We start from the raw sequence: 12481 nt of genomic DNA on the forward strand, positions 1-12481 counted from the left end.
GTTTTGTGAAGAGGAATGGTCCAAAATACCTTCAACCAGAATCCAGACTTTCATTGGAACCTACAGGATGCGTTTAGAGGCTGTAATTTCTGCAAAAGGAGGATCTACTAAATATTGATTTAATTTCTTATTTGTGGTGCCCAAATTTATTCACCTGCCTAATTTTGTTTAAACAATTATAGCACACTTTCTGTAAATCCAATAAACTTCATTTCACTTCTCAAATATCACTGTGTGTCTCCTATATGATATATTTAACTGACATTTTTTATCGTAACAACCAACGATTTTATACAGGAAAATCATGACTATTAACAAGGTTAATACACATATAGACTGCAATTTAGCTAATATAGTTCTATAATCTTTTTTTTATAGTCTAATTTATTTTGTCTCTTCTGAACTTCAGATTTGGAAAAAATGTATACTATAAAAAAAAATACTATAGCACTACATTATCTAAATTGCAGTCTATATGTGTATTTTACGAATATTCGCTATATTGCTATAACTTTGATTTTTAGAATATTCTAAAAAATGAAGTTCTAGCAATATAGCGAATATTCACAAAATACACATATAGACTGTAATTTAGCTAATATAGTGCTATAATATTTTTTTCACGATCTCGGGGAAAACTCAGATCCGATATTATTTTCTAACCCACAGGCGTTCCCATGGTGACGGGGACGCTTGTCGGGGAGGAGTATGCAAACAACTGTACAGATTGGAAAAAAAGGCGAATATTCTAAATAATGAATATATTCACTATATTGCTATATATTAGTTTTTTAGAATATTCGTCATTTTTTTTCATATGAAAATATGATTCCTTCCTGCTTAAGTTGCTTGTGAGCCAATGACTTATTGACCCACAAGAAAGAAGCAGGGAGGAATCGTGTTTTCAGATGTTAAAAAATGAAGAATATTCAATATAGCGAATATATAGCACTATATTTGAAATATTCGCGAATTAGCGAAGTTGCGATATTCACAATTAATATTCGCTATTTGAATATTCGCGCTCAACACTATTCCTAACCAAAAGTCTGGAGAAAGTATGCCAAAAACTAGAACAGTGGGAGAAATCCTTATTGCTGGAGGATGAGACATCGTCTCCAAGGAAATATTTCCCTCCTGATTATAAAGAAACTTATCCTAGAAACTCTGGTAGACATCCCACTGACCGCTTTTCGAGCCAAAGCGACCCATTTGCAGATACTATCACAAGCCAGGTCATACAGAAATTATGTGCTGGCAGTTAAAAGGTCAACTCCCGTGGCCAACGACCACCCCTCGGGAGGTAGAGCAGTAGGTAGAGAAGATCCCAGCTGGATGCCCAGATATGTAGGTTACCGTCCAGAAGTGGTTGTCCGAATCAATGGGGTTCCCTTTGTTGCCTTATTGAATACCGGGTCTCAAGTCACAACTATCCAACGGAATGCCTTTAAGGAATACTGGGACCAAAACCAGCTGACACAGCCACCAAAACCAGCTGACACAGAATCCTGGCTGAGCATTATAGCCAGCAACGGCAAACCTGTGCCAGTGCATGGATACTGGGAGCCAAATCTTCAAGTGGGAGGAACCACACTACCCCAACAAAGTATCATTGTTGTACAAGTCAGGGAAGATAACAAACCCCCAATAGTCCTAGAAATGAACCTTCTTAGGAACTGTTATACTGAAATGTTTGGAGCTTTGCACAAGTCTATGCCTTTGTTGTGCTCGCATCAATGATAACCAACCAGTGATACTGAAACCCAGTACTGAAACACTCCTATGGTGCCGAGCGGCTCTTGGAATCCAAGGTCAAGACTACCAAGCCTTAGTTTTACCTATCAACCTACAGGACCATCCTCTAGTCCAAACTGCAAGAAGCCTAGTGACTGTTTCTCAAGGTAAAGTGCCAATTCGTCTCCTGAACTTAAGTAGTAGCAGTATAACTTTGACCAAGCACTGCCCTGTTGCTCAGTTGTTACAAGTCACTTTTCAAGATGTTATCAGTGTAACTGCAGCTACGACTGAACAGTCTACTCAGAAGCTGAATATTCAAGATCATACTCCAAATAAATCATGGTGGACAGAACTCAATATGGGAGATGCTTCTACACCTGAGGAACAAATTGAAGGAGTCTTAAAAGTTGTAAAGGAACATCATCAAGCCTTCAGTAAGCATCCTTCAGATTATGGAGAGGTCAGTATAATCAAGCACACCATCCCTACCGATTCACACCCTCCAATTAAACAAAGGTACCGGCCTATACCACCAACGATGCACCAATCTGTGAAAAAGATGATCCAAGAGATGAAGGATTCAAAAATCATCAAAGACAGCCATAGTCCATGGGCTACACCTCTTGTCCTTGTCCGAAAGAAAGATGTTAACATTCGGTTCTGTGTGGACTACAGGAAGATTAATCAAATTACCCATATGGATGCCTATCCTTTACCAAGAATTGAGGAGTCCTTGACAGCATTAGGATCCTCAGCTTACTTTTCTACTCTGGATTTAAGCAGTGGGTACTGGCAGGTAATCATGGCTCCTGAAGATCGTGAAAAAACAGCATTTACTACCCCTATGGGCCTATTTGAATTTAACTATATGCCGTTTGGACTTTACAATGCACCTGGAACTTTCCAAAGACTAATGGAACACTGTTTAGGCCTCAAGAACTTTGAAACTGCTATACCTAGATGATGTCATCATCTAATCTAAATCCTTTGAAGACCACTTAAAACATCTTGCAGAAGTTTTTCAAGTCCTCATCAAGCACGGACTAAAGATCAAACCCTCTAGGTGCTACCTACTGAAACCAAAAGTCAAGTACCTGGGACATATTGTCAGCTCCGAAGGTGTCAAGCCAGATCCAGGGAAGATAGATGCAGTCCGGAATTGGCCTACTCTTACCACAGTAAAAGAGGTGAGAAGTTTTCTTAGTTTTGCAGAATACCACAGACGTTTTATCCGTCACTTCGCTCAGATTGCTGAGGCAATACAAGAACTCCTGTGAAGACATCCCAAGAAGTACCAGAAAGCCTAGATACCAATCGAATGGAATGAAGACAGAGATATCGCTTTCCAACTCCTGAAGAAAAAGTTGACCGAACCACCTGTCTTAGGCTATCCAGATTACCAACAGTCATTCCATCTCTACACTGATGCCAGTAAGAAAGACCTGGGAGCTGTCCTGTCTCAACTGCAAGAAGGTAAGGAGCGAGTGATTGCTTTTGCTAGAAAATCTCTTAGAGGTGCTGAGAGAAATGACCAGAACTACAGTTCCTTCACCTGGAATTCCTCGCACTTGTGTGGGCTGTCACTGAAAAATGTAAAGACTACCTTGTAGCAACCCCAGTTGTGGCCTATACAGATAACAACCTACTGGCGCACCTCAACACAGCCAAGTTAGGAGCCTTAGAACAAAGATGGGCCTCACGTCTTGCCATGTACTTCATGGTCAAGTACAGATCAGGACAATCAAATGAGAATGCAGATGCCTTATCCCATATGGCTACCAGAGAAGACACTACTTAACAGGAAGACATATGGGAAGAAGTAGAGACGCCAACTTTCTATAAACATTTTGCTCAACAAGATGTTGTCACCATCAAAAGCCAAGGTAAAGAAGTCCTCAACTTCCAACAGCACAGAAATCCAGAACCCCACGTTGAGAAAAAAAGGTGGATCAAATTGCAAGCAGAGAGCAGAGTATTAGGTGAGCTACGAGATTTCTTCACTAGTGTAAGAACACCAGAAAGAATCTGCAGAAAGAATGCTCAAGCTATGGAGACACAGAAAGCAACTCTTTATGCAAAAGGGACTAATAATGAGAAGAACCCTAGATCCCATCACCAATGATCAGCTGTATCAAATTATAGTACCATGCCGAGATGCCAGAATTGTCCTCGAAATGTACCACGACAGGTCAGGACACTTTGGTGTACAAAAAACAGAACATATCATCCGCCGAAGATTTTATTGGGTTGGAATGAGAGAAGATATTGAGAATTGGTGTACAGAATGTTCCACTTGTGCCATTGGAAGAAATAAGAGACATGACCAAAGAGCACCATTACCTACCATTATAAGCAAAACACCTCTAGAAATAGTGATTATTGATCACGTAAAGCTAGAACCAAGTCGCTCAGGATATGCCTACGCCATGACAATAATTAATCACTACACCAAATTTGTAGTAGCTCTACCTGTTAAAGACTTGACAGCCAAAACCACCGCAAACGTTTTCTGGAAGAATTTCCTGTTGCTCTCTGGATGTCCTGAAAAGATTCTCACAGATCAAGGATCTGCTTTTGAATCCCAACTATTCCATGAACTATGTTCACTTCACAATTGTCAGAAGATGAGAACAACAACGTACCATCCTCAAGATAACAGACTTTGCGAGAAAATGAACCAAATCTTGATTGAGATGTTGAGAGCTGAACCACCTGCTAAAATAACTTATTGGCAAGTGGTTCCACTACCTCAAAAGAAGTATATTTACAACAGCACCATTCATTGTTCTACTGGATACACTCCAAATTACCTTATGGTTGGCCGTCAAGGAAGATTACCTGCAGATCTCGCCTTGGATGTACAAGTTCCAGATTCCATCAATCTTTACCACAAACAAATTGGGTCAGTGAACATCAAAAATGCCTAGCTGATGCCCAAGAGATTGTCCAAATATGCCAAAAGCAACAGAAATACTATGATCAGTCTGCAAAAGCAGAACCCTTAAAACTTGATAACCATGTGTGGCTGAAAAATAATCATCGCACCAATAAACTATAGGATAGTAAATGGGAAAGAGAACTCTAAGTCAGGGATGGCCAACCTGAGGCTCTCCAGCTGTTGCAAAACTACATCTCCCAGCATGCCCACACTGCCTACGGCTATCAGCCTACAGCAGGGCATAGTGGGAGTTGTAGTTTTACAACAGCTGGAGAGCCACAGGTTGGCTATCCCTGCCCTACGTCATCACAGCTATTCCCAATCCTGAGACTGATATCTACGAAATCATCAAAAGGGAACAGAGCACCACAAATAGTGCATCACAACCGTCTCAAGCTGTGTTCGAAGGAAAAAACTCCAGTCCAAGAAGAAACTCCGTCCACAGAGCAAGTGTCTGAAAAATCACCTGATCCAGAGGAACCAACACAGCCTATTGCAAAACTATTATTGGAATCAGATTCCCTACAGTGGTTTCTTGTGCCGGAACTTAACTTTCTTGTTCCAGCCACAACTAATACAGCCCCACCTCTGCCAGGAGAAGTACCTTGTGAAGGATCCTCAGAAGCTCAATATGTACCAAGTGACCTTGAACCAAGGCCTATAGCGCCACAGCCACATTGCAGATCTGATCTGATTACTAAAGGTCAGCCCCCTGCCCGTTATAGGGAGTTCTTTCAACAGCAGCCAAGGAGGAGACTTCCAGCCCTTCCAGTTCAACTGTGATTACATTCTTACATCATTTGGAGCTACAGAGCCAGAGTAAGAGACTCATTGCTTTGATTATTTGCCTTGTGCTAAGGACTCTCTAAAGACTCCTTTGCCCTTGTTTTGCTATGTTCAAGTCTTGTGCCCGGAGATGGACTTTGACACACTAGAGCCCTCCGTTATGTTCTGCAACCTTTATGCTTCATGTCCAGGGAACGGACTCATGCCCTGTGAGCCTCCTGAGAAGTTTCCCTTTTTGTTTTACATTATGGACTATCCTGGTCCTTACTGTTCGCTGTACCAGGTCATCGCCCCCAGTTTCCCAGTTACAAGAGAAACCTCGGCCCTTGTCACTCATTTTATATTGTGATGCTCCTGATATAGATATGCCTAACCCAATTCTCTTGCAGCAAAAGGAAAGAGAAACTGCAGGAAGGGGTTAATGCTATTGTGTATATGCATGCTTTTATTTGTATTTTTCAGGTGATGCTTCATCGTGGCAAGAGTGTGTCAAGGACGACTTTCATTAAAAAAGGGTGTAATGCAGTGTCCTGAATCACACTGCTTAATATTGTGATTGTGTTTCATGTAAACTGTGCTTGTAAATCTGTTCTCATATAGTTGCATTTGGAAGGGGAGGTTCTAACAAGCCTCAAAGGGTTAACTCCGCCCTACACTCAGTGTGTGCACAGTGCAGGAAGAAGAAGGTCAATGTATGATGATGTCTGAGGACAAGCTGAACCTCAGCAGCAGTATCTCCAGGCAACTCAGAGAGGGGATGAGTATATTGACAAAGGAAGGTAACTGTCATTTATCAGACTCCAGACTCCTTTGCATTAGGTGGAGAGATCTCAAGCTACAAGCTATCCACCATAATTAAATACAAAAAGGCCATTTGTCAGAGTACAGTATTCCTAGAGGAGGATACTGAAGTATAGGATTATACTGGACAGCAGAGATAGTTCATCCCTCCAGCCTGGAGAAACAAGAGAGAGAAAGACTGATTGTTATAGAGGACGATTCCTTATGCAACTTCTGGGAACTAATATACATCACTGTGAGAGCTGCCTTTATATAAATGACTGTTGCATTCCTTGATGATCTGTGGAACAGCTTTAGTAAAGTACTGAGAGTTTGTTAAAAGCTCTAGTCTCCCTTATTCTATATAATCATTTCAACTACTACCACCAAGATTTGTACCTAATGGTGCTGGCGTCACAAGGGACAACTAAACCGTGAGTTCTATGATCCTCGACACCTTATCACTAGTACGCTCATGTGCGCATCCTCCATAGGGAGCCCAGGCTTGTTGCAATGACATCCTCTGGAGTGAGCACATACCTGACTTAGGATATGTGACATTGAAGACGTCATCATCCCGGACTTGAAATTCATTTTCCACAAACTCCAGGTCTTCCAGACAGGATGACATTCGCGGAAAAAGAGTTCCCTTGTAGTCTATGTAAAGATCAGACATTTTCTTCCCTTAAAAAGAAATATGTAAACATAAGAGCCTGTACATCAAACAACAGTTTATATATTTATATACAGTGGATATAAAAAGTTTACACACCCCTGTTAAAATGTCAGGTTTCTGTGATATAAAAAAAAAATGAGACAAAGATAAATCATTTCAGAACTTTTTCCACCTTTAATGTGACCTATAAACTGTACGACTCATTTGAAAAACAAACTGAAATCTTTTAGGTGGAGGGGAAAATAATATTGTGGTTGCATAAGTGTGCACACCCTCTTATAACTGGGGATGTAGCTGTGTTCAGAATTAAGCAATCACATTCCAAATCATGTTAAATAGGAGTCAGTATACACCTGCCATCATTTAAAGTGCCTCTGATTAACATTAACCCCAAATAAAGTTCAGCTGCTCTAGTGTAATGACCGGCGTCACACAAAGGGAGGGAAAAGGGAAGGCCCTGCCCAAGGGAGAGGGAAAGGTGGTGACCCCTGACTCACCTTGCGGCTGGCACCTGACTGCCCTGACGTCCCTAGATGGGTTCCTCACCCGTACGCCGATCACGTGCCTAAACCCTGGCTTTCCCTAAGATGAGCCCTAGGTAGTGAACGGGGCGGTGGGATCACTAGTCCGCACCACTGACACTAAAAGGAAAACACCAAGGAGAGGACAGACAAACATATAATTCCAGGTGGGCGACAACAGCAGACCACAAAGGCTCAACAGGGATCCGGAGGGTAACGTTCTGGAACAAGAACCAGGGAACGCAGCAACACAGCTCCAGTGGGTCAGTATAGAAGTCCAGGCAGGAAGCTCTATATCTGGCAACCAGAGAAGTGTGAGAGGGGAATATAAGGAGGTTTGGAGTGCTGGACAAGGAACAGCTGAGGAGAAGGAGCTACTGATCCCTGAGTGAACCAAAAAGGGTTGCAAAGCAAACCCAGAAAGCTACCATAAAGAAACAGCCCTATCTTACTACATAGAGCGCGCAGCCAACAGCTGCGACTTCCTGATCCCGGGTATAACGGAGTCAGGCGTGGTTCTTGACACCCTCGTGACAGAACCCCCCTCTCTACGAGGGGCCTCCGGACACTCAGGACCAGGTCTCTCAGAATGAGAGGCATGAAAAGCCCGAACTAGCCTGTCGGCATTTACCTCAGACGCAGGAACCCACATTCTTTCCTCGGGACCGTAACCTCTCCAATGCACCAGATATTGAAGAGAGCGGCGGACCCGACGAGAATGAACAATTTTGGATATCTGAAACTCTAGATTACCATCCACAACAACAGGAGGGGGTGGCAGCGGTGACGGTTCTAGAGGTGGAACATATTTTTTGAGTAACGACTTATGAAAGACGTTATGGATTTTAAAAGTCAGGTAGCTCCAGGCGAAAAGCCACGGGGTTGATGATGGCTACAATTTTGTAAGGGCCAATGAACCTAGGACCCAGTTTCCAAGAGGGAACCTTTAATTTAATATTCCTACTAGACAACCACACATAGTCATTCACTCCTAGGTCCGGACCTGGCGACCGTCTCTTATCAGCCATGCATTTGTATTTACCTCCCATATTTTTCAAGTTAGCTTGCACCTTCTACCATACCGATGAAAGAGATGACGAAAACCGTTCCTCTTCGGGAACCCCAGAAGACGCCCCCTCTTTGAAAGTACAGAATTGGGGATGAAAACCATATGCACCAAGAAATGGTGACTTGCCAGTGGATTCCTGACGACAATTATTTATGGCAAACTCAGCTAACGGTAAATATGATGACCACAACTCTTGGTTTTCAGACACAAAACATCTTAGATATGTCTCAAGGTTTTGGTTGGTACGCTCAGTCTGTCCATTCGACTGAGGATGGAAAGCTGAGGAAAACGACAACAAACGGGAACAAAAAGCTTTCCAAAATTTAGAAATAAACTGGGTACCCCGATCCGAAACAACATCGGAAGGGACCCCGTGAAGCTTCACGATTTCACTGATGAATACCTGAGCAAGAGTCTTAGCATTAGGTAGTGCGGGTAACGCAATGAAGTGTACCATTTTGCTAAACCTGTCCACTACTACCAAAATAACTGTTTTACCCGCAGACAAAGGTAAGTCAGTGATAAAATCCATTGACAGATGTGTCCATGGCCTATTGGGAATGACAAGTGGCAATAAAGACCTTGCAGGACGTGTATGAGAGACTTTCGCGCCCGCACAAGTAGTACAAGAAGACACAAAATCCATTACATCCTGAAGCAACCTTGGCCACCAAAAACGACGAGACAATAGCTCCAAGGTTGCTTTACTACCCGGGTGCCCAGCAAGTGCCGAATTATGATGTTCCTTTAATAATTCGAAACGCAGGTTCAACGGTACAAACAATTTCTCTGAGGGGCAAGAGACCGGGGCGTCCCCCTGGGCCTCTAACAGCTTCCCCTCCAGAGCAGAGTGTACAGCAGAGACAACCTACTCCTCTTGGTAGAATGGGTCCCGGATCACTCACATTCCCCCCTCCAGGGAAACAACAAGATAATGCATCAGCCTTGGTATTTTTTGCTCCAGGACGATAGGTAATAACAAAGTTAAACCTGGTAAAAAATAGCGACCACCTAGCTTGTCTAGGGGTGAGACGCTTAGCTGATTCGAGGTACTGAAGGTTTTTGTGATCCATAATCACAGTGACAGGGTGGATTGCCCCCTCTAAAAAGTGACGCCATTCTTCAAACGCTAGTTTAATAGCTAATAGTTCCCTATTGCCAATATCATAGTTCCTTTCTGCTGCAGATAGTTTTTTAGAAAAGAAAGCACAAGGACGCCATTTGCCAGGAGACGGACCCTGAGACAGCACAGGCCCCACTCCCACCTCTGACGCATCGACTTCAACAATAAAAGGCTGGGAGACATCAGGTTGGACTAGTACAGGTGCCGAGGTAAACCTCTCTTTTAGAGAGGAAAAAGCAATTTTAGCGGCGTCAGACCATTTAGAAAAATCAGTCCCCTTCCTAGTCATGTCAGTAAGGGGTTTTACAATAACTGAATAATTTTTAATGAATTTTCTATAGAAATTTGCGAAGCCCAAGAACCGTTGCAGTGCTTTGAGGTTCTCAGGAAGATCCCAATCTAAAATTGCCTGGACCTTCCTAGGATCCATACGGAAACCTGAAGCAGATAATAAATAACCTAGGAATTGTATTTCCTGAACGGCGAAGACACACTTTTCAATTTTAGCATATAATTTATTAGTCCGTAGGACCTGCAGTACTTGTCTGACATGTACCCCATGTGTTTTCAGATCTGACGAATAAATTAAAATATCATCTAGGTGTATTACCACAAACCTGCCGATAAGATGACTAAAAATGTAATTAACGAAATGTTGGAAGACAGCAGGAGCATTGGTCAGACCGAAAGGCATGACTAGATTTTCATAATGCCCCTCAGGGGTGTTAAAAGCTGTCTTCCACTCATCCCCCTCCTTGATACGAATCAGATTGTAGGCCCCCCTAAGATCAAGTTTGGAGAACCACCTAGCACCTGCAATCTGATTAAACAGGTCAGGAATGAGAGGAAGAGGGTATGGGTCTCGGATGGTTATCCGGTTTAATTCGCAAAAATCTAGGCAAGGACGCAGGCCCCCATCTTTCTTTTTAACGAAGAAAAACCCTGCAGCCACGGGTGAAGAAGAGGGTCTGATGTGTCCCTTAGCCAAGCTCTCGGAGATATAATCTTTCATGGCTTGTCTCTCTGGACCCGAAAGATTATATAACCTGGTCTTGGGTAATTTTGCGCCAGGAATAAGGTTAATCGGGCAATCATAAGGACGGTAAGGTGGTAACTTCTGACAACCCTTTTCAGAAAAAACGTCCTCAAAGTCCGACACAAATGTAGGTAGGGTAGCTATGGAGGCGACTAAGCAATTGCTATTTAAGCAATTTTCTCAGCAATGCTCACTCCACTCCAATATCTCCCTGGCCTGCCAATCCACCACTGGATTGTGCGCTACCAACCAGGGAAGGCCCAGCACCACCGGAGTGGGAAGCCCCTCCAGAACATAACATGAAAGCATCTCGTTATGGTGGTCCCCTACCCGAACGTGTAAGTTATGGACAATGTGAGTGAGGTTTCTCTGAGACAGAGGAGCAGAGTCAATAGCGAAAATAGGAATAGGTCTCTGTAGCGTACAGAGAGACAAACCCATAGTGTGGGCAAAATGGGCATCAATCAAATTTACTCCTGCTCCACTGTCTAGAAAAAAAGAAATAGTCTCCGTCTTAACGCCAAAAACAACAACCGCTGGCAACAAAAATTGTGATGTTCGTATGGAGGAAACATATACCTCCCGGCTGACATCCTCCACACAGCCTGGGGTTAGTAGTTTTCCGACGGTCTTTTGTTTTTTGAGGAAAGAAGGACAGACATTAATGAAATGACCCCTCTCCCCACAGAAAAAACAAACCCCACGCCTACGGCGAACCTCAGAAGGATGGACCTGACGAGTAGTTCCTCCTAGCTGCATAGGCTCGTCTAAGTCCGTACAGACTAACTGCTGCTTGGGAGGGGTTACCAATTGCTCCGGGTTTTTCAATCTGTCCCTAAGACGTCTATCTATTCGGATAGAAAGGGACATAACCGCATCAAGGGAAAAGGGGGTCTCATACAGCGCAAGCACATCCTTAACCCTTTCGGATAACCCAGAGCAGAACTGACTCCTGAGAGCCGGGTCGTTCCACTGGGTATCCGTAGCCCACCTACGGAACTCAGAGCAATACTCCTCTACTGACCGCTCTCCCTGTAGGAGTCTCCGTAATTTTGATTCAGCCAGTGCGACTCGGTCAGGGTCGTCATATATGAGACCCAAGGCCCCAAAAAATTCATCCACTGACCGGAGAGTCTGGGAATCAGTGGGTAAAGAGGATTGCGGGTCCCCCTGCAGTAGGGAAATAACAACCCCCACCCACTGTTCTTCCTTACCAGAGGAGTAAGGGCGCAGCTTAAAATATAATTAACAGGCCTCATGGAATGTCACAAACTTGTCCCTTCCCCCAGAAAATCTGTCAGGAAGAGCAACCTTGGGTTCCGCAACAACCTGGTTACCTGTAGCAACCGCTGGGCTTGCGGTCTGTTGCAATTGCTGCTGTTCCTGGAGGACCGACGCCTTCAATCCTGCCACCTCCAAAGAAAGGCCATGAAATTGGTTTGACAAAGCAGCAATTGGATCCATACTGGATTCTAAGTAGGTAAAAAAAATAAAAATTTTATTTATTTATTTTTTACCTACACAACATAAGGGCCAGATATAATGTAATGACCGGCGTCACGCAAAGGGAGGGAAAAGGGAAGGCCCTGCCCAAGGGAGAGGGAAAGGTGGTGACCCCTGACTCACCTTGCGGCTGGCACCTGACTGCCCTGACGTCCCTAGACGGGTTCCTCACCCGTACGCCGATCACGTGCCTAAACCCTGGCTTTCCCTAAGATGAGCCCTAGGTAGTGAATGGGGCGGTGGGATCACTAGTCTGCACCACTGACACTAAAAGGAAAACACCAAGGAGAGGACAGACAATACAGACAAACA

General features: G+C 43.6%; 1 protein-coding gene across 3 annotated transcripts in view; it reads right to left on the reverse strand.

Moving 5' to 3' along the window:
- The window catches only part of LOC122926652 (sulfotransferase 2B1-like), a 98582-nt gene that overhangs the window by 63759 nt on the left and 22342 nt on the right, over nucleotides 1-12481 (reverse strand). For 2 of the 3 annotated variants that reach the window (XM_044278084.1, XM_044278085.1), the window contains one exon: nucleotides 6782-6925. In XM_044278084.1, coding sequence (XP_044134019.1) covers nucleotides 6782-6925 — 144 coding nt within the window. Of the gene's footprint in view, nucleotides 1-6781; nucleotides 6926-12003; nucleotides 12023-12481 lie in introns of those variants that run through there. The other variant, XM_044278086.1, reaches the window with a different exon arrangement.

The sequence above is a fragment of the Bufo gargarizans genome, chromosome 2, assembly GCF_014858855.1.
Source record: "Bufo gargarizans isolate SCDJY-AF-19 chromosome 2, ASM1485885v1, whole genome shotgun sequence".
NCBI classification, from domain to species: domain Eukaryota; kingdom Metazoa; phylum Chordata; class Amphibia; order Anura; family Bufonidae; genus Bufo; species Bufo gargarizans.